The sequence below is a fragment of the Giraffa tippelskirchi genome, chromosome 9 (genome assembly GCF_054371585.1).
Source record: "Giraffa tippelskirchi isolate mGirTip1 chromosome 9, T2T-mGirTip1v1.2.pri, whole genome shotgun sequence".
In the NCBI taxonomy this organism is placed as follows: Eukaryota; Metazoa; Chordata; class Mammalia; order Artiodactyla; family Giraffidae; genus Giraffa; species Giraffa tippelskirchi.
Window position 1 is genome coordinate 48,804,717 of NC_137283.1, and position 24,292 is coordinate 48,829,008.

Genomic DNA, 24,292 nt, shown 5'->3' on the forward strand with positions numbered 1-24,292 from the left:
GAAGCTAATAGTACAGACTGAGGAATTCCTAGTAAGGCCGAACAAGGGACAGCCTCCACTTGCCACTGAGCCTTCCCTCCCCCAGTCTTTGCTCATTTCAACCAAGCCCTCTCCCTCATCCCCGGATCTGCTCCAGAGATCTTCCTGGGGCTCACGGGGTAGCTGTGTCCCTCTCCTAGCCCTGCCTGGCCCAGGGCCTCTCTGAGGAGAGGCCTGGGACCCAGGGCTGGCCTCGGGAGGCACAGTGGCTGCTGAGTCAGAGCCATTGGGGTCACAGCGGATGCTCCTCCATCTCTCATTTGCACTCTAATCGCTGTAGTGGACACAGGGACGCAGAGCTGGCCTCCCCACTACACACGTGTACACCTTGTGCTCCTCAGACAAGAGGAGGACTCCACCCTCTTCCACATCCCCCAAGCCCAGGCACGTGTTCTCTGGGGGCAAGTGCATTCAGGACAGAGCTGGTCCTCTCCCCCAGGCACACCCAGGGACAAGCTGCTGCCACCTCCTACAGGACCTCCCCACTCCTGATATTGTGGGCTGGAGCCAGCCCCTTTCTTCACCTTTCTTTCCCCTGACCTTGTGCAACAGAGGTGCCGAGGGAAATGGGGTGTGATCCCTGGAAAAGGAGCTGACTGACCTGGCCTCAATTCCCAGGCATTTTGGCAAATCCCAAACCTGGGCTTTGCCCTCTGTGACCTGGGGCTGCAACACCATGAGGAGGACACAAGACAAGAGTACGCTCAGGGTTAGGCCCTACCTACCGCCTTAGCCCTCCTCGAGACCTCGGTCCAGTCCCTGGCCGCCTTGGCCCTGCCCTAGATGGGGCCCTGCCCTAGGCGGGGTTCCACCCTCCCACAGCCAGCCTCTCCCAGCTCCCAGACTCTCCCCCCAACCAGCTGTGACTTAACCCCGCCCACAGTCTGACTTGCCCGTTGCTGTCAGGCTTACTCCAGCCTGTGGCGCCACCTCCTGGGAGCCAGTGGACACTGTCCCTCCTCTTTGGCCCAGAGGGCCTGGCAGTTGGCTCTCTGCAGGGCTCACACGGGACACACCTCAATCACTACCAAGGTAGAGAGCTGCCCCTCCGACCACCCAGAAACCACCCAGGGGTACCTCCTGGACACACGGAGTCTTCGGAGGGACACAAACAGAACAACTTCGCCCCATCTCAGCTGTGATTCTAGGGTCAGCGCCACCAAAACTGAGGGCAGAGGGGCTAGCAAGGGCCCCAGTGGCCAGGTCTCCATGCTGCCTGCAGGTACGGGAGCACCCCACTCCCAGCGGATGGGAACCCTCACTTTGAATCTCTTGCCCTACCTTCTCTGGGTCTAGTAGCATCCTCATAAGGGAAAGGGTGCCCCTATCTCCCGGGGTGAGGGGAGGGGCTTCAAATAATTTGTTGCTGCTCTACCATAGGAACAAAATTTTATAATCTGGGGGGAAAAAAAAAAACCTATTTAGAATTGAATCTGTTTTGCACTGGCCACGGTACCTAGACCCTTGTCTTCAAGATAGTGGATTGAGAAGGGAAGCATAGCAAGAAGTGTTAGCTTAAAAACTTTAGCCGATCTGTATTTTTAAGTTACAGTAATAGGAGTGAAGTGTACCTTTGAAAGGTGAGTGGGGCCTTCCATGCTTTAGAGGAGCCAGAGAAGGGTCTCTTGTAGGAGACTTTTCTGCAAGTGGGGAACAAGGTGAGTCACAGGGAGCCTCCAGTCCTCACCGAAGTGGTGATGTTCTAGACAAGGCTGGCCAGGAGCTCTCAGACACCCTAGTATTCTGCAGCCAATGCCAGGGCCCAGGCCTGGCTTGAGGTAGTGCCCTTACACCAGGAGGGATGGAAGAGTCTTCTTGCCTTGCTTGGATTCCCTGCCCTTTCTAGAGACAGACACACTGGGGGTGACTTGTTATCCCAACTCCACCCCACAGTTCCCAGGATTTCTCAGAATCCCTTGGAGACGAGCACTGTCCTATCTCACAGATGGGGAAGCCAGGCCCGATGGATCCTGGGAACTTGCCCTGGGTCAGAGGCAAAGGGGAAGGCAGATTTCTGTAGGTCAGACAGCTCCCTCTCCCTAACTGTATCCTTTTTTTCCTGCCTCTGCCCTACACCACCCGCTCTAGTTTGAAAAAAACGTGAGTGGATGGTCCCTGTCCCCACCAAGATGAAGCCACAGAGATCTGGCAGGAGTGCGGTGGGGCAGGGGCCCACCAGGCCAAGATCAGACATCCCTTAAGGAGAGAAAGGCAGGGCAGAGGCAGGAGAAACTTGTGGCTTCTCCGGCGCCCACCCCCCTGATCTTACTGTTCTTGGTTAAAATCAGAAATCCCTTTGCTCGAGTTCGAGAGGGTGAGTCCACTCAACCCAGTGGCTTTAGGTTAAACATTAAGCAGAACTTCCTAAGGCCGACAGAGCAAAGGGCAGGGTCATTTCCTAGGCTCCTGCTGCTGGGTCCTGGGGTGAGGTATATGTGTTTCTGAACACTTTCCTGGGGACAGCTTTTCCTGGAGCTTATCAGTGTGGTATTTAGAATGAGGCACTGGTGGCTCAGAAGGTAAAGAATCTGCCTACAGTGCAGGAGACCTGGGTTCAGTCCCTGAGTTGGGAAGATCCCCTGGAGAAGGAAATGGCAACCCGCTCCAGTATTCTTGCCTGGAGAGTTCCATGGACGGAGGAGCCTGGCGGGCTACAGGGCTACATTCCGTAGGGTTACAAAGAGTCAGACACAGCTGAGCAACTAACACTTTCACTTTCCTCCTCCAAGTAGTTGTCTGACCCTCAACTCCCTGCTCTGGGACTGAGTTCTAGCTGCAACACAGGACCAGTCTCAGCACTGGATCTTGAAGGTTTTGAGCAGAGCAGCAGCCTGGGGGCTGTAGGTGGTGAGGGCCCTGTGGCGGTGGGAGTGAGCCCAGAAGAGGCACCAGCTGTTCCATGACCAATGGCCCCTGATCCTGCCTCTGAAGACACAGCTGCTGTATCCCCCGCCTCCCACGCCCCGGGCAGTGTCCTCGGACAACCCGGCCCTTCCTAGGCACTAAGTCATAGTAAGCCTACCCAGCTGGCCTGTCCACCCCCGGCGGGGCACTTATGGGGCAGGCCCCCAGAAACTAACCATAGGCCCAAAGAGGGCAGAACAGCCTGGCCAGAAACCACCCTTCCCTTCTCCCCACTCCAAGGCCAAGGCCAAACTGCCTGGAGACTCCCTGGGAGGTCTGGCCAGCCTCAACCCCACAAGGTGGTGGGCAAGGGGCCCAGCCTGAGGGACCCCTGCCTGGGACCCACTATGGGGCAGACCTCCTCTAGTAAAGACCTCTTGCACCATCCTCCCCTCCCACCCAGTGTCACTGGGTTTTCCTGCCTATTCTTCCCCCCACCCCCAACTACAGATGAGGAAACTGACGCACAAGCTGTCTCAGCTGGTTTAGGCAGAGGAGGTGCTAGGGAGGGCTCACTGGTTGCCAGAACTTCCGGTGCCAACCACCACCCCTCTCAGAGACACAGAAATGGTAAGGATGTGAAGGCTATCCGGACAGCTGCTCAAAGGCCACCTCTGAGTGGGCCTAGCCGGGCCCCCTGTCACATGGACTCCAGTCCCACCCTACACTCAGTCGTGTAGGGGCCAGGGAAATAGATGCTTGGAGGCAATGGCATTGTAATAAAGACACTGCTTTTATTTAGTTCGATATGTTTCTATACAGAATGCAGAAAACACATCTTAAAATCATATAGAAGGAAATAAAAACACGTCAGTGGTTGGTGAATACTTGAATGTGAGATTGGCTCTCTGTCTCACAGAGTCCAAAGACCATTGCCAGCCAGGCGCTCAGGGGAGGAGGCTGCCTGCAAGGGCATTGTTGCTGTTGTTATTCTGTTCACTGCCCCATTGCCTCCTGTTGCTATGGCAACAGGCCATTCTGGGCCAGCCACGTCTCTGCGTGGCAATGCCCAATGGTGGGGTTGCTAGGGGCAACAGAGCTTATTTGGAAGGCCTTTCAAAGCCCTCACCTGGAACACTGGAAATTGTTTATTTTTTCAGCGAGGTCATCAAAAAAATCATCCCACCAGGTCAGACCCAGCTTGCACTCCTGACTCTGGGGCACTGGGGGAACTCCAGCTTGGATCAGGACATGGAGGCACAAGGGCCAGTCACCACAGGTCCACTGAGCCCTCACTACAGGCTCCGCCCAGCGGGGGCACCGCTCACCCCACCGGTGGGCCAGGCAGGAGAGAGAGGCTGGGCCCTGTGGGAGGAGGTGCAGAGGGGAACGCCCTCCAGAGAAGGGCAGGGTGAAGACCCCTCCACTCTGACCATCCCTCCCGCCCTGAGGCAGCACACGCGAATCCTCTGCAAAACGGTCAATATGGCTTAGAAGTGGCTGCATGATGTGCACAGGGAGCCTGGGTCCACCCACCCGCCCTTGATCATGGAAGGGACACATTATTGCAAAAGGCATTCCTCCCTAAAAGGTACCCAAAATAACTCTCAGACATCAAGAAGTCCTGCTCAAAACAGTTTCTTCCAAAGGAGGAGAATCAAAGCTGAGTGGGTGCCCCTGAGTCACGGGACAGAGATGCGGATGGATGGACGGACGTTCTGCTAAAAAAGGCAAAAGGAGCCCCAGTGTAATTCTGGAATTTAAACCATTAGGAAAAGAAGGGGGGAAAAAAATCAAAAATGAGCAAAGCCGTCAGTCCCATGGAATCAACACTAAGAGCTTGTACAAACTGCTGTAAGCATCACCATTTTTAATCTTTTTTTTTAATAAAACAATTTGAGGCTGTATAAAAACTTTAGTAAAAAATTAGCTTCGAGAGCCCACAGATTTTTTACTATGAACTATTGCTGGCACTCCTCCCCAGCCACCAGACCTTGCCCAGCTGTTCAGGCCCGAGGCCTGGGACTGGAGCGCCAGAGAAGAGGGGTGATGTGGGTCAGGGTGGGGCTGTGGACTTTTGGGACAAAGTGGCCAAGGTCAAGTGAGGAAAGAGCATCACATGACATAAAAATATTGCATCTTCACCAAAATGTCCCCCACTGAGTGTTTCAAAAACCATGATATTCCGGGGGGGGGGGGGGCAGAAAAAAACCACACACAGAAGGATAAAAGAAAACAGATTGATGTGGTCGAGTTCCTCGACCTCCCCAGCCGTCCCCACAAGCAGCTGGCCCACCCTGGAGCACCTAGGTTGGGGGCCACGGCCACCGCCGCCTCTCGGAGTCCCCTTTCCATGGAAATGAAGACCCCTTGATGGTGGGCCGCTAGCGTGCATGGGGTGGGGGGTGTGGATGTCCTTGGCCTAAGAGGCCCCCTCCAGCTTCCAGCCCCTGGCAACGGTGGGACAGCAAGCCCAGCACCAGGGCCCTGGCCCCTCAGCCAGGGCCAGGAGGCCCCCAGGCAGGCTCTCTGGGGTATCAGAGCAACCAAGTTTACGTAGTGTGAAAAAATAGGATTCCTTTGATAAAAAATACTGTCCCTTGGTCTTCTCTAAGTTTGAAACACCCTGGGAGCTTATTTTTAGCAAAGCAATTTCCCATACCCACCCCCAAATGATACATACGAGTTTAGGTAAACAGCAGATTAAATGTAAAAACTTAACCTTAACGTCTGAAAGTCCTTTGAATTTAATCTTTAGCTACTGTTTTCCATGTTACATCCTGCAGCTAGACACACGTGAATAGAAAAAAACAGTACAGTTAGTGTTAAAGGCAAAACGCAGAGAGCCGCTGGGAGGCTGCCCAGCACTGCCTGCGAGTTCATTCACGGTTCCTCGCTCCCTTCATCTACCTCTACTCCAAACGGTGCTTTCAGAGCAGCCAGCCTTCAAAAATGCAGCGAAGGATTTTCTATGAACAAACAAGAAGCTGTTAGGCAAAAATTAAAAGGAAAAAAAAAATGTCCCCAAAGTCTCTCCAGCGGCTTTGGGGTTTAGGAGGACCGGAGAGGGCGGGCTTGTCCAGGCCCTGTGTGTGGGTCAGTGTGTGCTAGGTCAGGTGTCGGCTCCCGGTGGGCGATGGTCTGCAGGCCACCGGTCTCCACAGACAACACCGTGTTGTCTCCAGGGCCCTGCCCTACCCCTACCTCCACCCAGGCGCTTGTGGGTTAAGGGGGCACGTAGGGAGGGGGCGACCGGTAGGGGGTCATGTTCTTGGGCCGGGAGCCCTTGCCCTCCATGGGGGCTGTGAAGGGCGGCGGGGGCTGGTAGGGCGGTGCGCTGGGATCCTCATCCCGCAGGGGTGCATACTCTCCCACGGTGTCCTGGTTCAGGGGAGTGGTCTCGGGCACGCTCTGGTTGGGATACTCGGGAGGGGGGAGGGGGGCTTTCTCCTCTTGCAGGATCAGCGGCATGCTGGAGGAGGGCGGGGGCTTGGAGTCGTCCAGCTCGTCCGCAAAGATGATGGGCACCCCCTTCTTGATGAAGGTGGCTTGGTCCTCCAGGGTGAGCTTGCCCTTCCGCTTCTTGCGGTAGCAGATCATGGCAATGATGCCCGCGATGAGCAGGATGGCCGCCACCACCACGGCCGGGATGACCGTGTGCAAGTACACGTCGTCCTCGCTGCTCTTCTCAGGGTCCCGGTCTGGCACCTCCGTGGCTGGTGCCTCCGAGGGCACCCTCCTGGGCGGCGCCACTGGGACAAACTGGAGATGCCGGCAGCTGCCGGAGCCCACCACCGCAACGCTCACGGGCTGGAAGTCGGGCTCCAGTGCGTTGACGAAGGTGGCTCGAGGCTTCCCGTCATCCTCGGCGATCCTCCGGCTCAGCGCTGTGATCTGCTCCTTGGGGCAGGGCTCCAGGGGCAGGGTATTGTTGGTCCACTCCACCACGATGGAGCCCCGGGTGATGTTCTGCAGGGTGATGGTGCTACAGTTGCGGTCCCCGAAGGCAAAGGCCAGCTTCTTCACTAGGGCAATCTTCTTGTGAATGTCGTTTGTCACGGCTACGGGGTCACCTGTCAACTTGGCCTTGAAGCGTGCAGGAGCCTTGTCCCCTTGTGGGCGCCTGTGAACATGGATCTCAAAGGCATCCACCGCCGACAGACCCCCCTTGTCCGTGGCGTGCATGAAGTACTCGTGCTTGCCCACGTGGCTACTGTCTGGCAGGCCATACATCAGCTGGCTGTTGCTGTTGAACTGCACCCACGACTTCTCACCTACCAGCTGCTGCTCCCGAAGCTTCAGGGTCAGCTTCAGCTTATCGGTGGTGGTGTCCTCTTTGTCGTAGAAGGTGTCCGATGGGATCTTCACCTCAAAGTAGGTGCCGACCCAGGCGTCCACCCTGTCAATGTGGTTCTTGAGCTCTGGGCGCTGGTTGGGTTCCCCTCCGTGGGGCACCCCGCTGGCGGTGGTGCGGATGCGCGTCGGCGGGGAGGCGGTTTCTGGTCTGGTGATGGGCGCCTTGGTGGTGACCCGGGGCACCGGTCGGGGTGTCCGTGGCTTCTTGGTCGGCCTTCGAGTGGTGGTGGTGGAGGAGTCAGTAGAAGGTGTGGCTGGTCTGGGCGTGGACACTCGTGGCTTCTTGGTGGTCATCGTGGGAGGGGTGATGACTGCCGTGGGCTCCACGTAGCCAGGAATGGTCATTGTTGGGCGGATCTGGCCGGGAACCGTGGTGCCAGCTTCTGACACCCGAGTGGGCTGGATGGGGCCAAGGGTTGGGGTCTGAATAATGGCACCTCGAGTCCGAATGGTGACTGTGGGCTTCCCGGGAACAGGGTCCCTGACCGGAGGAGCCATGGTCTCGGTTGGAGGAGCAATTGCTGGAGACGTGGGGGTGGGCACAATTCTGGACGGTGGCTCCTGGATGGCTGTGGTGGGGGGCCCAATGGCTGTGACAGGCGTGGGTGTGGCATGGATCTGCCTCCGGATGCGTTTGGGGAGAGGGGGTTTCTTGTTGGCAATGTGCCAACCCACCACAGGGTAGCCGAGCTGGGCAGACATGGCGCCCTCCCTGGCGGGGACCTCCACGCCACGAATGTCAGGCACACTGTTCTGGTTCAGGGCGCAGCCCAGCTTCCAGGAGAGCAGGGCCCCGTTCTCCACCACCTTCTTTGCGTTGCCTGGGCCTGCCATGAAAGCCGACATGTCAAACAGTCTGTTGTTCACCACCGGCACCAGCTTCATGTTGTGCAGCTCCACTTCAGAGAAGCCCCGCATCCGCTGCAGCAAGTCGATCCTTTGCTTTGGGGTCATCTTGGTGAGGTCAGCGTCCAGAATGACTGTCAGGACGGTCACAGGCTCATCGGCAGCACAGACCGAGGACACCACCTCGCCGGGGTCCGGTGAGGCCGCCCGCACCGACTGTGGCTCGCTGTGGTCTTCAGGGTAGACCTCGATAGAGAACACGCTGGAAGTCTGGGGGACGTGGCTCCCGTTGGCCCCCAGTCGTGCAGCGCTGACTGAAATGTAATGCACCCCCTTATCAGTGTCGAGGGGGAGACCCTCCAGGGTGTGGCTCTGCGGGTCCCAGTGCAGCCAGGATGGTAAGGCCTCCTTCCCGGTGGCTGATACCTACAAGAGACATCAGTGTGAGTTAGTCGCTACGCTCGCTGCATAACGTGATCACAGCAGTTAACCAGGGGCCTAGCCTGTGGGGCAGGCCTGAGGTACAATTCAGAATTCCTGTTGGAGGAACCACCTCTGCTTCACCTGTCACAAAAGACTGGGGCCACCCGATGGGCTAGTGTGGAAGGCCAATGACTCGCCCAAGATAGTCACACAGTTGGGGGATGGCAGGGCTGGCATAGGACTGATGCCACAGAGCTTAAGAATGCTGCAGGCTTTTATACCGGTGACATGCCTGCCACCTACTCGCCCACTCTGCCTGCAGGATCAAGCCCGAGGGTCTCCTTCCTCAGCACTCCTTTCCACCCTTGCCTCAGACTTCTCCCCTGGCCCTCCACAGATACTACAACTTTGCTCACGTCCTACACTTGGCCTGGAGTGCCTCTCCTGCCCAGAAGCAGAAATACAGTGGGGTGCAGGGACAGCTCAGTGCCCCCAAGTGACTCATTTTACAAATGCCACGCTACATTCCAGTGCAGTGGGGCACATCTGGTTAGCTGTAGCTCATGTCCCCACTAACCCTGCTTTTCTAATCTCAAGCAAAACTGCAATGCCCAGAGAGGGGGGAATGGAAACAATGGCTCTAAGGAGAGTGTTTACCAAAGGCATCCCAAGGACCTCTGGTCTCTCTAAGAGAGAGTTCTGTAGTCGGCTTCATTTGGGAAATACGGAGCTCACCTCTGCCCTCGGAAAGCCGGAGCACAGAAGCAGGCCTCGGGAACTCATCCCCTTTTTCACCCAGCAGCACCTCCCAGACTTAATTCAGGGCCCAAGTCCTCTTCCACTGTGAGGTGACTGGTAATACGTAAAGCCCCCCAGGGAAATGCTGCCATAAAAACTTCCACTGTCAGCTGACAAGAGGGAAACAAGACTTACCTCTCGTCCAGGCCCAACTATGACTCCTCTCATCTTTGGGAAACACCCGCTCCTACTCCCCGTGCAAGAAAGGGGGGGACCCACTCTCTGGTCTGCCTCAAGGCACTCTCAGCTCCACTGTCCTGTCCATCCAGTCCAGAGACACACTGGCCAACAGATGGTATGTCTCACTGCCAGCCTCAGCCCAGGGACTGCCCTTTGTGGTCACTGCTTCTCAGGAGAGGGACACCATAACAGGCTTCCCTCCCTGTGGCAGGAAGGCCAGAGCTATGTCTGCTGGGTTCCCCAGGGGCCCTGGTTCCTCAGGCTTCCTCCTTTTTTTGGCTTCCTCCTTCTAATTAGCCAGGTGGCTAAATGACTGGGGAGGAGACCCTGACCTGTACCTACTCTTCCCAGCCGGGCCCCAGGTGGACGTCCATGTGGCACGCCATTCCACCAGCCTTATCAGAGACCCAAAGTTTACCCCGCTAATAAAGAGATTTCCCACCTCCAGCAAACAAGCCATGAGAAGACATGTAACGTTATCAGAAGTTGTCCCTTACTGACTGCTCTCTGAACCACTGAGTTCACTAAGGGTTTGTGAACACATTCTGTCTAATTAATGTATCATCAAGAATCACCCATCTCATCACTCACCATGTACTGCAAATGCAACCAATATCAGAAATACATTTTACTGTATACAGTTATATACAGTAAAATATATACTGTATAACTGTATAGTTATTTCACTGTAAACACAGGTGTCTTCAAATCCATGGAAAACACTAAATATATTCTTCCTTTACAATCTTTTTAGCTACAAAAATACTTATTACAACTGCTTTGACTGAAAAACCTAAGCTTTAAATTTTTTCAGTTCATGTGTGCTAAATACAAAAACTGCCACATCCACATATAAACATGTACAGCAAAGGCTGAACGATCCAGATGTGTGAAAAATGTGTACCAAACGTGTAAGGCCAAATGGAGCAGTCAGGGGACAATGAGATGTTTCCCAGGGGTGGGGTAGGAACTGCGGTGCTGAGAGGAAGACAGTGGGTAAGCCAGGGTGTAGACCCAGCTCTCCAGCCAAGAGCTGGAGCCACCTGTAGAGAAGATGGAACAGGCGCAAGAGAGACCAGGAGAGGCTCCAGGTGGCTCCCAAGTGGCTAGCCTCAGTGGTCGGGCAGTTAGGCCTGCGCCCAGCCCCATTAGTACAGATGAGTGAGCAGTCCCAGTGCTTTTTCAAGTCTGTCTCAGTTATGTAAGGGCAGTCTATGACAGAGAAGGGCGCCCACCTCCTCAAGCCACCCTGGCTACTCGCTTCTTGTTCTGCTGACCCCAAGAGCCACAGTTCTGCTGTCAGACATTTCCAAGGAATAAACCCAGGTTGGCCAAGACTCCCCATATGGCCAGTCTTCTTTAAACTATGCCAAGTAACGTTTTAACATGTTAATAATGTGTTAACATAAATAACAAACATTAAAGAAAACCCCAGGTTTTACCAAAAAGCAAGTTATAAGGCTCAATCTCAAACCGGGTGATGGAAGAGCAGACTGTGTAGCTTTATTTTGGTTATGGAAACGAATTCTTTCACTACGGTCTACCCACAGCTTTATAGACATGTGGGGTAAGCCAAGTCAGAAAAACAGAGCCAAGTCACTCCAACCTGCACCTGCCTTCCCTTCTGCAAATTCTCGCTCCTTGGGGTCCCGGAGCCCTGGCCACAGGGCAGGTGTTCCTTCCGAATCTAGAGCCCTGAAGCAAACAGTCCCCAGCATCGTGGGTCCTCCTCAGACAGGAAGGAGAGGCACTAATGTGCATGGACTGAAATCCATGCATCTCTGAGCGTCTTGGTGCTGCAAACATCAGATCCAGGCTGCACTTTGGCTGGCACCGATTTATTTTAACAGAGGGGCCACGGGAAGCAAAACAAATCCAAGTTCCACAAGAAACCTAGCCAAGACACAGGTAAGCTGGCACCTCTGCGTTTTCAAGGACATTTTAGGGAAAGTCCCTGAACTGGGAAGTCTGAACATGCCTGAAGGTCTGGCAGTGTCTACGTCCTCAAGGATTCCACCAGCCGCCCTTACCTCTCGAGGGCCCTCAGTTGAGGAAACACTCTGAGATGCAACACCTGCTCTACCTTGACAAAGCAGGAGACCCCCCTGCCCCAGGTCCACAGGAACTCTGGACATCCTCCCCAGCTTTCAAAACTTCCCAGTTCCAGACCACTTCTCCTCTTAGGGCCTGAGGGTGAAGCAGGATATGAAAGCTCCTTCTCAAGAGACACAGCGCCCGTGACAAGCCAGGACTCATCTCTATAATAACATCCTACCCAAGGGGAAGCCCCATCTTCAGGAGCTCTTGGCTGACTCCCAGCTCCAGGCAGTCTGAAGCTTCATCCAGCCTCAGTTTTCGCATATCTAAAAACAGGGAGAAGATGCCAACCTTGTATGATCACAGGGCCAGGCACACGCTGGACTCTGTCAGTGCTGGTTCCCTTTGAGCTGAGAGAGGACACAGCGCACATTGTGAGGCTCACAGCCACAGGAATGGGTCCAGGGCGTGTCCAGGCTCCACTCCCCTATCATCCTGCCCAACTGGCCTCGGACCCAGCAGACACTGAGGCCTTGTCTCCCTGTTCATAGCCCAAAGCAGAAACTCAAAGCATCAAAGGAGAGAGGAGAGGCCACAGGAAGAGGAAGCCAGGACCCTCTAGGGGAAGCAGGCCAAGGCTGGGGACCCTCAGGGACTTGCTTACCTGTTAAGACCTGTTTGCTAAGAGTGGATGAAAACATCAAGAGGGCATGAGGGCGGGGAGAACCCGCTGTCAGTGACAGCCCACAGCCAGCACTCACCTCCTCTAAGTCTAAAACGGGTGTGACTGATCCTGGCCCGTTTGCACATGAGATTCTGACTACCCTTGGAATCCTTCGTTTACTTGTATAGAAATTTCTGTCCTCGCTGTACTGTAGCCAGCCACGACTAACCCCTAAGAGCTGCTAGGCTAGGAATGGCAGGCAAGAAGCAAGAATCAGAGCTCTATGTGAAGTGCTATAGCAGCAGCACATGTATGTAGGGTGACAGGCTGTCCTGGACATGGAATTCCCCCAGGGTTTCGAGTCACCCAGCCCCCCCCCCCCCCTAAATACCAGCACAGCCTTAGAGTTGTGAAATGCAAGGCCTTCTGACCTTCTAAAACAGCCATCTTGGAAAGGAGACCTCAGGCAGTGGGAACATGAGGCAGAAACTGCAGGAGGAAGCCTGACTTGACATGCCGGGCTCCAGATCACAGGTCACCCAGAAAGAGCCAGAAACCTTGTCAGTTTCAGCAACCCTCAGAGAGACCACCCTTCTGAGATGGAAGGTAAGCCCAGCACGGAGGAAAACAAGATCTTGAACAGCTATACAACCAGTTTTAGAGATCCTGATCAATAAAGTACATTCAAAAACATTGGAATCAAATCACTGAATCAAAATCACAAAACCTGAGCAAACCCACAAGGACTTCTAAAGACTACCTGCCCTGTGATGCCCACAATTAATCACCATGACCAAGGACTGGGCAACTACCAAATGGGAAGGTTTTGGTCACGCCTCAGTCTATACTAGCAAATGACTAGTAACGGACTTCCTGTTCAGTTCTCAGACATTCTCTCCAATTGCTTATCTGGTGCTTTCTCTTGCACAGTAAGCCTGTCAAGCACACAGTATGAAAAAAAAACCTGTGTTAAACCATGCAACACACATAGAGTCTCTCACCCCAAATCGGTATCCTTCCACACCTAGAAGAACAAGAAATGGGCAGAGGAGCTTCTACTACTTCGTCCTTCATCAAAGGGCAGGTATCTGCCCACAGTCTGGGCCACAGAGCTAGGCAGAACTGAAAGACAAAACCGAGGAGTTGGACTCACTAAGGCCTAATTAACTCTTATGGTCACTGGCTCCTAAAACCAAGAAAACCTAAGTTTTATCATTCAGAACCCATCAAGTGGTATCTTATCCATGCAGGTGTTACGGGACTTATAAATGGCAAGCAAAGACTCCAGAAAGATGGATGAGCAAAGACTCCAGAAAGATGGATGAGCACTTTCATACTCATGTCACTTGGAGGGGCTGATGACAGCCAGCAAAGAAACTTCTCCTCATTTGGTGGGAAGTCCCTGACACTACAAACCTTTTGGAGGGTCCTCTGGCACCTTCCAACCAACACCTTGAGCCAGGACAGTCCCAGGGGATCAGCCTGGGCCCTTCCCTGAACACTCAACCGATATGCCAGCAGAGGGTATTCTCAGGGGTCCATTTCATAGAGGCACAAACTGCTGCCCTGTGACACCACACTGCTTGGGCCTCTGAGCAGCCTGCCCTGGTTAAGCCCCTGCCTTCCCTCAGACCTGCCCACTGGCTCCTGGAGCCTTCAGCCCCTCTCCTCTCAGGAAAGCTACAGACCACCTGTCTGTGGCTGGGAACCACAGGCCACACCCTGAAGGTACTGGCACATGCAGCAACCGTGCGGTGGGCTCCTGTACTGCTCGGGGTGAGGAAAATAGTCCTTCTGATGGACTCAGCTTCCAGTTTCAGGGCCCTCCATGGCACTCACTCACGTTCAGGGTGAGCCTCTGTCTGGCAGTGGACTATGACAATGAGACAAATCTGCTCTGCAGCCAAGCTCAACTCGTGCAAATGATACACGTGGACAGTCACATGGCTAGGCTGTGGGGAGATGGCACATGCCAAAAGGAAGAGCCTCTGGCTGGAGGTCAAAGGGCCAAGGCTTTGCCCCCACATAGGGGAAGGAACCACAGTGGACACATTTTGCTTTGCTGAAACATGATCATTGGTCCTGCTGCATGACATTCAAAGCTCACACCGGAACATGTCCAATGCCACAAAGGCCAAGGCCACGGGATCACATGTTGAACACAACTTGTCCAGCCTAATCGGTGCCCCTCTGGTCTGAATTACGAAACATTTTACCTGACATTAACTGTTCTCATCCAAAAAAAAAAAACCCTCAAAATTCATCATTTTCCCCCCAAAGTAAGGGACAGCTGAGCATAATTATAGTCACTAGTAAAATTCTCAGAATCAGTCTGTCAATCCCAAGCCCTGAGATCAACCATTTTCACTCTGTCGTGTTCTTTCAGTCATCGTCAATAATTTTTTTTCTCCCTAAAACATAGAAGCCTATATATTCAGTAAATATTTGAGCTGATGTGTCTGGGCAAATGCCATTCTGACGACCCACCCCCAAGGATGCCTTCCTTCGCCAACCCGCATTTCCCGGTGTGCCCTGTTCACAAGGGAGCCATTCAGAGCCAGGGAACACCCACTTGAGGCAGGAAGAAACTGCAGTTCATCTCACGCAGGCGGGGTGGCCACAAAGCTCTCAAGCATCCAAAGAAATGCTCCTTTCATGAGCTCCCCTTCCTGGCCAAAAAGAGTGGCCATTGTTCTGTGGGGAACAATTGGGGGCCGATGCCAGCAGCTGAGAGCACAGTCCCAGGAAGGGCTGCTCCCAGTCTGCCGACATCTTGGGCTGGGAGAAATTCCACATTGTCTCCAGACAAGGAGGCTGAAGGGAAGCAGGGATGAAAAGCCATCCTTAAGGGCACTACCAAAATGAGACATCCAAGGGGGGCCCCAGAGAGGCAGGCCAATCGTTCTGTGAGACGCACAGGTTTCTGACCGTCCCAGAGAGGAAGGGTTGGAAGGTCTTGTCATATAATCACCTTCCTCAGCCGTTCCTGCTTGCGTCCGTGCTCAGTCACTTCAGTCGTGTCCGACTCTTTGCGACCCCATGGACTCTAGCCTGCCAGGGTCCTCTATCCATGGAATGCTCCAGGCCAGAATACCGGAGCGGGATGCCATGCCCTCCTCCAACGGATCTTCCTGACCCTGGGTCTGAACCCACATCTCATGTCTCCTGCATCTGGCAGGCAGGTTCTTTACCACTAGCGCCACCTGGGGAGCCCTCAGCCGTTCGTACACTCACTCAAGTCAGAGGACAGGCGCCCTCAGGGAGCCGGCGCCAATCCTGCGGGGAGTCAGGAGGGTCACTTACACTGTGGCCTCCTTGGAACAGCTCTGGATCTGCCCAGCAAAGGCAAAGCTGGCTTCTCTGGGACCTCTCCCCCCAGGACCTGCGAGATCTGCCTGCATCGGGGTGGAGGAAAAGGGTTCCAATGCTGAAACTGAGCCTGAAAGAGGTGGCTGTACCCATGCTGACAGAAGAGAAAAAGAGCCAGCGGCCTGGGGGGTCCTGAGCTTGGCGTATCTGCTGGGCAGAAAGGGGCTGCTGCGCTGAGACATGGCATGCACAGGGCAAGGGAAGAGAAGAGGCCAGAAGCCAGATCAAACAGGGCTTAATCCTAAGTGCAGGGGCGTGGGGAGGCCTGTTCTGAGCAGATTCAAGCTTTACAAAGATGTCTCCTGCCTCGGTATGGAGAACAGACTGAGGGGTTAAGAACAGAAGCAGGGTGCCTGGGAAGAGGTGAGCGACTGCTACTTTGGCTGATAGTAATGTTGATGGATATGACTTGGAGGCCACTCCAACAAGGCTCCTTGGGACCAAGATCTGAAATGTTCCTCATATACCCAAGAATATTGGGCAGCTGTTAAAAGTTAACACTCCCAAAGAATACTTAAATAACAAAGGAGAAAAACTCAAAAGTACAATGCATGAAAAAAAGCTTAAAAAATGTGATTTCAGGTCTGTCTAAAATGTCTGTGTACGTATGTGACATGGATACTTGTTAATGAATGCAGAAAATGATGTACGAGTACGTTAGTGGTAGGAACCACCAGAGGTTTTTTTTGCTCCCTTTCCTACAATGTACATTTATACACTGTTATTTTAACAGCGTGAAAAAAACTCCTTTAAAGACTTTTCAATCCTGTTTTACACATAGGGAAACCAAAGCTCCAGGAATGAAGTCAAGCTTTCTATTTTTTTTTTAAGAAGACCACTTTTAAAGTCTTCATTGAATTTGTTACAATATTGCTTCTGTTTTCTGTTTTGGTTTTCTGGCCGCAAGGCATGTGGGATCTCAGCTCCCCAACCAGGGATCGAATCCACACCCCCTGCATTGGAAGGTAAAGTCTTAACCACTGGACCACCAAGGAATTCCCCGAAGTCAGGCTTTCTGATCTGATTCCCACCCCACACAACCCTGATGTTAAGACTGGGACGAAGAGTCACACACTTTCATCTGTTTTTCTACAGGTTAATCAGCTACTAAATGGTCAGCTTTCCACAGATAAATACGCTCAGATAAAATCCTGTTTTCCTAATAAAACCTCTTTGCTCCCCTGGTGAGTAAGCCTGTTAAACATCTCTCTGCCAGCTACAGCAAATAGCCAGCTTGCTGTATCAACTCAAGGCAACTCTGGTCAAGACTAATCCATGTACAACGTTCCAGTGGCCAACAAAACAAGGGTAATCAATCACTACAGGGTTTGGATATTCAGAAGATGAAATGTGATGCTGGGTAAGAAATGTACTTCCAAAAATGTCATTCTTCATCTAATAGTGAGACTAGAATCTGGCTTCCTGGGCTATTATGAAGATTACATGGAAATCTTTTGCAAAGACTCTACAAGCCAGAAGAAGCTCCACAGAAGTGAGCTAGGATCTTTAGAAGTATGACTACCTCTGAGAACACGAGGCCACCCTAAGAGCAAGCTGTGACCTAAAGAGAGGGGGCCGAAAAAAAAAAAAAAAAAGAGAGAGGGGGCCGAAAAGGAAAAGGAAGGGAACACAAGGAGGGTCAGGTGAGGAGTGAGTCTGCCAAGATTCAAAGGGGCAGAGACACACCTCTCAATGGGAAGAGTGGTATGGAATTTGTGACCATTTCTAATCTAGATGCCCAGGGTTTGTGAGTCAGAGAGGGGCAAGCTGGTGAAGGCTCATTAGAGCCTCACTCTGCTTTGACCAACGGAGTACAAAGGAAGTTCCAAGCCCAGACCTTAAAAGATGGGCAGCTTCCACTTCCTGTATCATGGAATACTCAGTCTTCCGAGGAATACCTGTACACAGGTACAACCCAGCTATTGTACCTGTGAGGAAATCCAAGCACCGTGGAAAAGTCTACATGGGGAGAAACCAAAGACTTTGATGGGCAGCCCCAGCTAAGCTCCTCGTCAACAGCCAGCACCACCTTGCCAGCCGTGAGTGAGCCATGTTGGAAATGGATCCTCCAGGCCCAGGTGAGCCACTCTAACTAGTGCGGCAGAGATGAGATCCCCAGATGAGCTCTAAAGCTCTGAATTCTTGGCCATGAAATTGTGAGCAAAACAGATTGGCTGTTTCAAACCACTATTTTTGATGCTTTAAATATACCAATAAATCTCCAGGACACTATGTGTACGTAGAAGTCTAAGTACAAAACTGATATAAAAACTACCATAACAAAGTATAGATATTGGAATATTTTTAATTCATATTCAAGTCATGTCTCTGAGGAAAGTATGCTATAGGGCAAGGGTCAGAAAATTATGGCCATGAGTCAAATCTGGGCTGCCATCTGTTTTTGTACAGCCCATGAGCTAGACATAGTTTTTGCCATTTTCAAACGATTGAGGTGGGGGGAGGAAATCAAAAGAAGATACAACATTACTTGACATGTGAAAATTATATGAAAGCAAAATTTCAGTTTCAGTAAAGTTTTTTGTTTTTTGTTTTTGTTTTTTTTTTTTAATTTTTTTTGGCTGCAATGGGTCTTAGTTGCAGCATGAGAACTCTTAGTTGTGGCATGTGGGATCTAGTTCCCTGCCCAGGAATTGAACCAGGGCCCCCTGCATTAGAAGCAAGAAGCCTTAGCCACTGGACCACCAGGGAAGTCCCAGTAAAGTTTTTAAAAGTACAGTTTTATTGGACCAGAGCTACGCGCATTCATGCGCACAGTGTCTGTGACTACTTTCATACTGCACTGGCCAAGTTGAGGAGTTGCAACAGAAACCATACAGCCAGCAAAGCCAAAAAAATACTTACTGACTTGTTAAAAAGTAAGTGTGCTGATCTCTGCTCTAGAAGATGCTCATAGCCTGAGGGGTATACACCACCCACCCACACGCCACCATGCAAACTCACTCAGGAGCTAGGGGAAATTCCATAACCCTAAAGGGATGATCCTTCTTCACCCAGAAGCTTCCTGTTGCACCAAATTTCCATCCTTCATTGGCCATCACTCTCCTGTTACATAGATCTCAGGTTCCCTTGTTCTCTGGGTTGCTTGAGAACAAAGGAGATGAGGCAAGGCTGAAATTTATGTACTAATTTTTGGTCTTAAGGGACCAAATATATTAGTAAACATAGAAGACCCAAGCACAGCAAAACTCTTGAAATTTACTTATACCTTATATTTAAAAAATATTTTCAAAGCATTTAAAAGTTCCATATTTCTTGGGTTTAATGCCATGGTTAATGAAAGGAGACTGCTTCCTTATATACAAGCCCTTCCATCAAATCCCTAACTTGATGACCAAAAAAATCTTCCAGAGAACAGATGTAAAAGATTTGAATAGTGACACTCTCAAAATGGGAGTAAGAACAAAGGTTTCGGATGCTCCTCTGAGGAACATGGGGACCCTCCAGTGAATGTCAGCAGCTGTCCCTCTCTTAAGGAAGGAACACTTAACAGGTCCTGAAAGAACTGAGCTCAGAATTGCTGGAAAATTGAAAAACTAAACTTCAACTAAAATAATCTAAAACTAACACTAAAATCAAAATTAAACTGCAAGATGAGAATTCTTCCTCATTACAGTTTCTGTCCAGTCTCACCTTGATGACTTCTCCATTGGAGGCAATTAAATCTGTTGGAATGGTCACTCGAAATGAGCGTCCGACGACAGCTGTGCCATCAGGAATGCCAACCACCGTGGGCACAGCCTCATGGAGGTCTGAGAGTACTGAGTGCATGGATGCCTCGAGCTGGTTCTCCCAGTCCCTGACAGCCTCCGAAGGTTCACTGGGCCAGTGGGACTGAGTCACGGCCACAGACAACAGAAGGAGAAAGGTCCTCCCCCAAAAGGGAAGCAACAGCGACGGGCCCACAGACATCCTCATCCCCGGCTCAAGTCTGTTCAGGCAGATAAGTCTCTCCAAGAAAGGAAGCAAGCGACGTGGTCCCAGAACTGGGTCCTCACCCTCTGCACACCTGCTCCATCGCAGAGCAGCCAGAGCCTGAAAAAGAAGAAGAGCAGACTCAGACTTCAGCAGCTTCCAAGGTTTCCAAGTTGAGCACAGGCACTTAATACCCTCTAAGTGTTCCTGCCCAAAATATCTACCCTGAGTTGGAGCAAGTCTCCCCCTGCATGGCCCAGGATAAGAGCCACCAGCTACACATGGCTCCTGAACACTGGAAACGTGGCTGATCCATTAAGTATAAAACACACAGCAGATTCTGAAAACTAAGTATAAACAAGGAATGTAAAATATCTCATTAATACCTTAAAAACATTGATTACATACTGAAATAATATTTTGGATATAAAACTCTCTAATACAGTTAAGTAAATATTAATAAATAGTACACAATAAAAATATTAAATACATGATTAAAATTAACTCTACCTGCTTATTTTTATTTTTTTCCATATGGCTACCAGAAAATATTAAATGATATAGTGGATCACATCATATCTTTGCTGGGTAGTGCTGCTCTATACCTAACTTCCAATTTATAGGAAACACAGGGCCATGAAGACACAATCAGACAAATCTGGAATGTATGACAGGAACTGCTACAAGATAACTGATCTGGTCTTTCCAAATGCTGACACCTCTAAATATAAGGGGACTCTTCTAGATTTATAAAGAAGGAAATGCCAACCCACTCCAGTATTCTTGCCTGGAGAATCCCAGGGACAGAGGAGCCTGGTGGGCTGCCGTCTATGGGGTCACACAGAGTCAGACATGACTGAAGCGACTTAGCAGCAGCAGTAGCAGCAGCATTCTAGATTTAAAGACTGCAACCAGATGCAGTGTGTACATCTTGACTGGACCCTGGACTTACTTTTATTTTTTATTGAAGTACAGTTAAATTATAGTCTTGTATTAATTACTGTTGCACAGCAAAGTGACTCAGTTATACATATATGTACATTCTTTTTCATATTCTTCTCCATTATGGTTTACCACAAGATACTGAATACCATGCCCTGTGCTATACAGTAGGGCCTTATTGTTTATCCATTCTATATGTACCAGTTTGCATCTACTAATTCCAAACTCCCAATCCCACCCTCTGGCACTCCCCGCCAGCTTGGTAACCGCCAGTCAATTTTCTATGTCCCTGATTCTATTTCTGGTTCATAGATAGGTTCATTTGTGTTGGAGTTACTTTAAAAACAAAAAACAAAAAACACACAAGACCAGCTCCCAAAGGGATAACTGACAAATTCTGCATGTGGGCTGGAGATTAAATTTATTGTTAATTTTCTTAGGCGAAATGATGGCAGTGTGGCTTGATAACATCATCCTCAATTCCGAAGTATTTAGAGATGAAGTATCAAAAATCTCTGCAACTCATTTTGAAATGGTCCACTGGGAAAAAAAAAACGTGTGCACGTATACACAGAGATAAGACAATGTGGCAAATACCACAAATACTTTTGGAAAAACTGAAATACCAAGCATTTGCACAGAGGAGCGTGGCAACTGCCCACTTCTTACACCTCCAATACTGCCTATATTTGCACTCAGTGCTAGTGAACAAAATTTACTTGAACTCTCTTGCCCCTCAGCCCCAACAGTACCTAAAACCCTGCACATTGTCCCGTCTGCCACACCAGCTTCAAGCAGCTCATGACCTGCACTGTGGGGCTTTCTGGGTGCCCACAGATGGCCACAACCATCACAAGCAATTTCCCATTCTGAAAAAGGAAGAAGCTCTGCCCTGAGCCAAGCTGTCTCGGGGCCACGTGATACTTTCTGACGTGGGTAATGCAAAGTAAATAAAAACGCTGAAGAAAACAAGGTCACTGAAACAGCCAGCATACTCTAAAGTCAGTGTAAGTCCAAGCCAAAGCCAAAAGGATTTTTTCAATGTTGCTTTTGCTATTCCTGTTCTTATTTTTTGAACTAAAACTCATGGGACAAAAGCCAAGAAAGTATAACAATCCTGAGGGTTGGAAGTCCTATCCTACCAAACCAAGACTTATCACAAAGCTACTGTATCAGGTGGGGCAGAGGAGACAGTGGACTGCGGAACCAGTGAAACCGGAAGTTGCTCAGTCGTGTCCGACTCTTTGCCAACTCATCATGGACTATACAGTCCATGGAAAACTCCAGGCCAGAATACTGGAGTGGGTAGCCTTTCCCTTCTCCAGGGGATCTTCCCAACCCAGGGATCGAACCCAGGTCTCCTGCATTGCGGGGGGATTCTTTACCAGCTGAGCCACCAGGGAAGCAGAGGGAGAGCCAAAACCAGATCGCAAAGGAGATGTTCAAAGGCGCCAGGACAAGTGGCCGTCTATGTAGAAAAAAAGTTAGGTTCTTCTGTCATTTCTCCATCGAAAACAAAACAAATCCCAGGTGGATTAGATACACAGATGTAAAAAGAACGCTGAAATTTTTAGAATATAGTAGAATACCAGCATAAGGAAGGAATTCACTTTTAAAAGATATCCAAAAACACAAAACTTAAAAGAAAAAGACAAAAAAAAAAAAAGAAAAGAAAAAAAAAAAGAAAAAGACAAACTGGACTTTCACTTCTAAGAAGATGAAGGTGTATTTCTCCTTAGTTTCCCACCAAATACAAGGGAAAATTCTAGACACTATATATAAAAAATAAACATGAGACTTTTTTTTAACATGAGACTCTTAAAAAAAGTCCAGAGAAGAAGGCAGAGCGGCTAGGGACCCCAGGATTCAAGGAATGATAAAAGTAGTGAGTTCCCTGTGTCTTCTCTTTGACTCATATATCCCAGAATTGGGAGCTGAAGAAGCTGGCAACCCAGAAATGCCAACAGATGAGGCAAAAAACATCCTAACAAAAGTCTGTTCTCTTTAGCCAAAGGAGCAGGAAGGGGGTAGGCTAGCAAGACAGAAAACATTTAGACAATAAAAGCTCTATTCGAGCCAAACACCACAGAAAAAAACTGTGGCCCTACTCCTACCCATGCTGGCGAAGGCCAAGTGGGGAGCCTAGACTTCCACCCTCAAGAGGCTGTAATAGACACCCTAATATCTCCACTGGGGAGGGCGCTGGGACTTTCATCCCCACTGGCCAGTAACAATGCACCACCCTCTTCCTCCAGCCTCACGGTATCAGTGGAAACTACTTGGGAACCTAGACTTCTATATATTCCCACCCAAGTAATAAGAAGCAGCCTCTCCCCCTCCCTGCTGGATGGTGTCAGAGGAGGACTGGTGCAAAGTCAAAACTTTATAATCACTGTCCAGCAGTGGCAAGGCCCGCAGAACTAGAACTCGAGATCTTTGCTGCAGTGTGCAGGCTTTTCTCTAGATGTGGCAAGCGGGCTCCAGAGTGCATGGGCTTAGTAATTGCATTTCAAGGGCCTAGGTGCCCCATGGCATGAGGGATCTTATTTCCCAGACTAGGGATCAAACCCGAGTTCCCTGCATTAGAAGGTGGATTCTTACCCACTGGATCACCAGGGAAATCCCCATTTATGTAACATTCTTGACAACATTTTTTAGAGAACAGATTAGTGGTTGCCAAGAGTTAAAGAGGGAGTTAGGACATGAAGCAAGTAGATGTGGCTCTGAAAGGTACCGTGATGGATCCTTCTGGTGATGAAAAGGTTCTGTATTTTGACTATACAAACATCAATATCCTGCTTGTAATATTTTTTAAGATGTTATCATGGGGGGAAATATGTATGGTAAAGGGCATACAGATCTCTCAGTATTATTTTTAACAACTGCATATGAATCTACAATTATTTCCAAAAAAAAAAAAATGTTTTAACCTGCCCCCTAAAAAAAGAAATCAGAATTAGAATTTTAAATTTCTGTACAATAAAAGGATACCATAAAGAAAGTAAAAGGGACCAACCACAGCCTGGGAGAGAGCTTTTTCAGGGCATACAGTAGCTGAAGGATTCCTATCGAAATATGCCAGGTGCCCTAAAAATAAAAATGGGTTGAGGAGATAATAAGTACTTTACAGAAAATCTGATAGCAACAAACATACAAAAAGATGCTCAACCTCACTAGTCATCAAGGAAAAGAAAATTAAAGCAACATGAAAAACACGTCTGCCCACCAGACTTGCCAGCAGTATTAAATGCCATACTTCTCAAGGGGGATACCAAACAACCATGGATTTAGAAGCTGGGGTCCTGCAGGCATTGGTGCCAAGAACGACTTAACTCCCAGTGAGGTCCTCTACCAGGAAAGGCAAGGCAGGAAACACCCAAACTCTCCAACAGCTGTGTTCACTGCACCATGGGTGGAGGTCTTCTCCTGAGACCCTTATAAACTGCCCCAAATTAAAAGCTTTTCTTGAAGCTCTTTTCTATGTTTTTGTTTGCTTGTTTTTAAATATCTCCCAGTTTCTTAACTGTCTGTGCTTCTGTACCCCTTTTACAGTTTATCACTTATTTTTTTTAATTTTCTGGGTCTTGTTTTATACTATCTTAGATTGTAACTTTAGAGTTTCTTTTACTGTTCCATAGTGCTTTCTCCAATGGGCTTTTCCTTTCTTATACATAGTAACTATTATTTAGTAAATGGTGCAGCTTAATCAACACCCCCACAAGACTGTAAGTTGTAGAAGGCAAGGGCAGGAATGCAACCGTTGCAATCACTAAGGTATGCCAAGCACACACCTAATACATGAATGGAGAGGATACAAGAGGTGGTTTGGGTTTTTTTTTTTTTAATTAGTTTATTTATCTA

The 24,292-nt window shown here is 50.1% G+C and overlaps 1 protein-coding gene across 10 annotated transcripts in view; it reads right to left on the bottom strand.

Moving 5' to 3' along the window:
- Positions 1-3,657: 3,657 nt before the first annotated feature.
- DAG1 (dystroglycan 1) overlaps positions 3,658-24,292 on the bottom strand; it is a 52,519-nt gene continuing 31,884 nt past the window's right edge. For 9 of the 10 annotated variants that reach the window (XM_081525521.1, XM_081525525.1, XM_081525522.1 and 6 more), the window contains 2 exons: positions 19,208-19,609; positions 3,658-8,511 (listed from right to left, as the gene is read on the bottom strand). In XM_081525521.1, the coding sequence (XP_081381647.1) occupies positions 6,109-8,511; positions 19,208-19,492 (2,688 nt within the window). In that variant the 5' untranslated portion in view covers positions 19,493-19,609 and the 3' untranslated portion in view covers positions 3,658-6,108. Of the gene's footprint in view, positions 8,512-19,207; positions 19,610-23,447; positions 23,519-24,292 lie in introns of all 10 variants that reach the window. The other variant, XM_081525519.1, reaches the window with a different exon arrangement.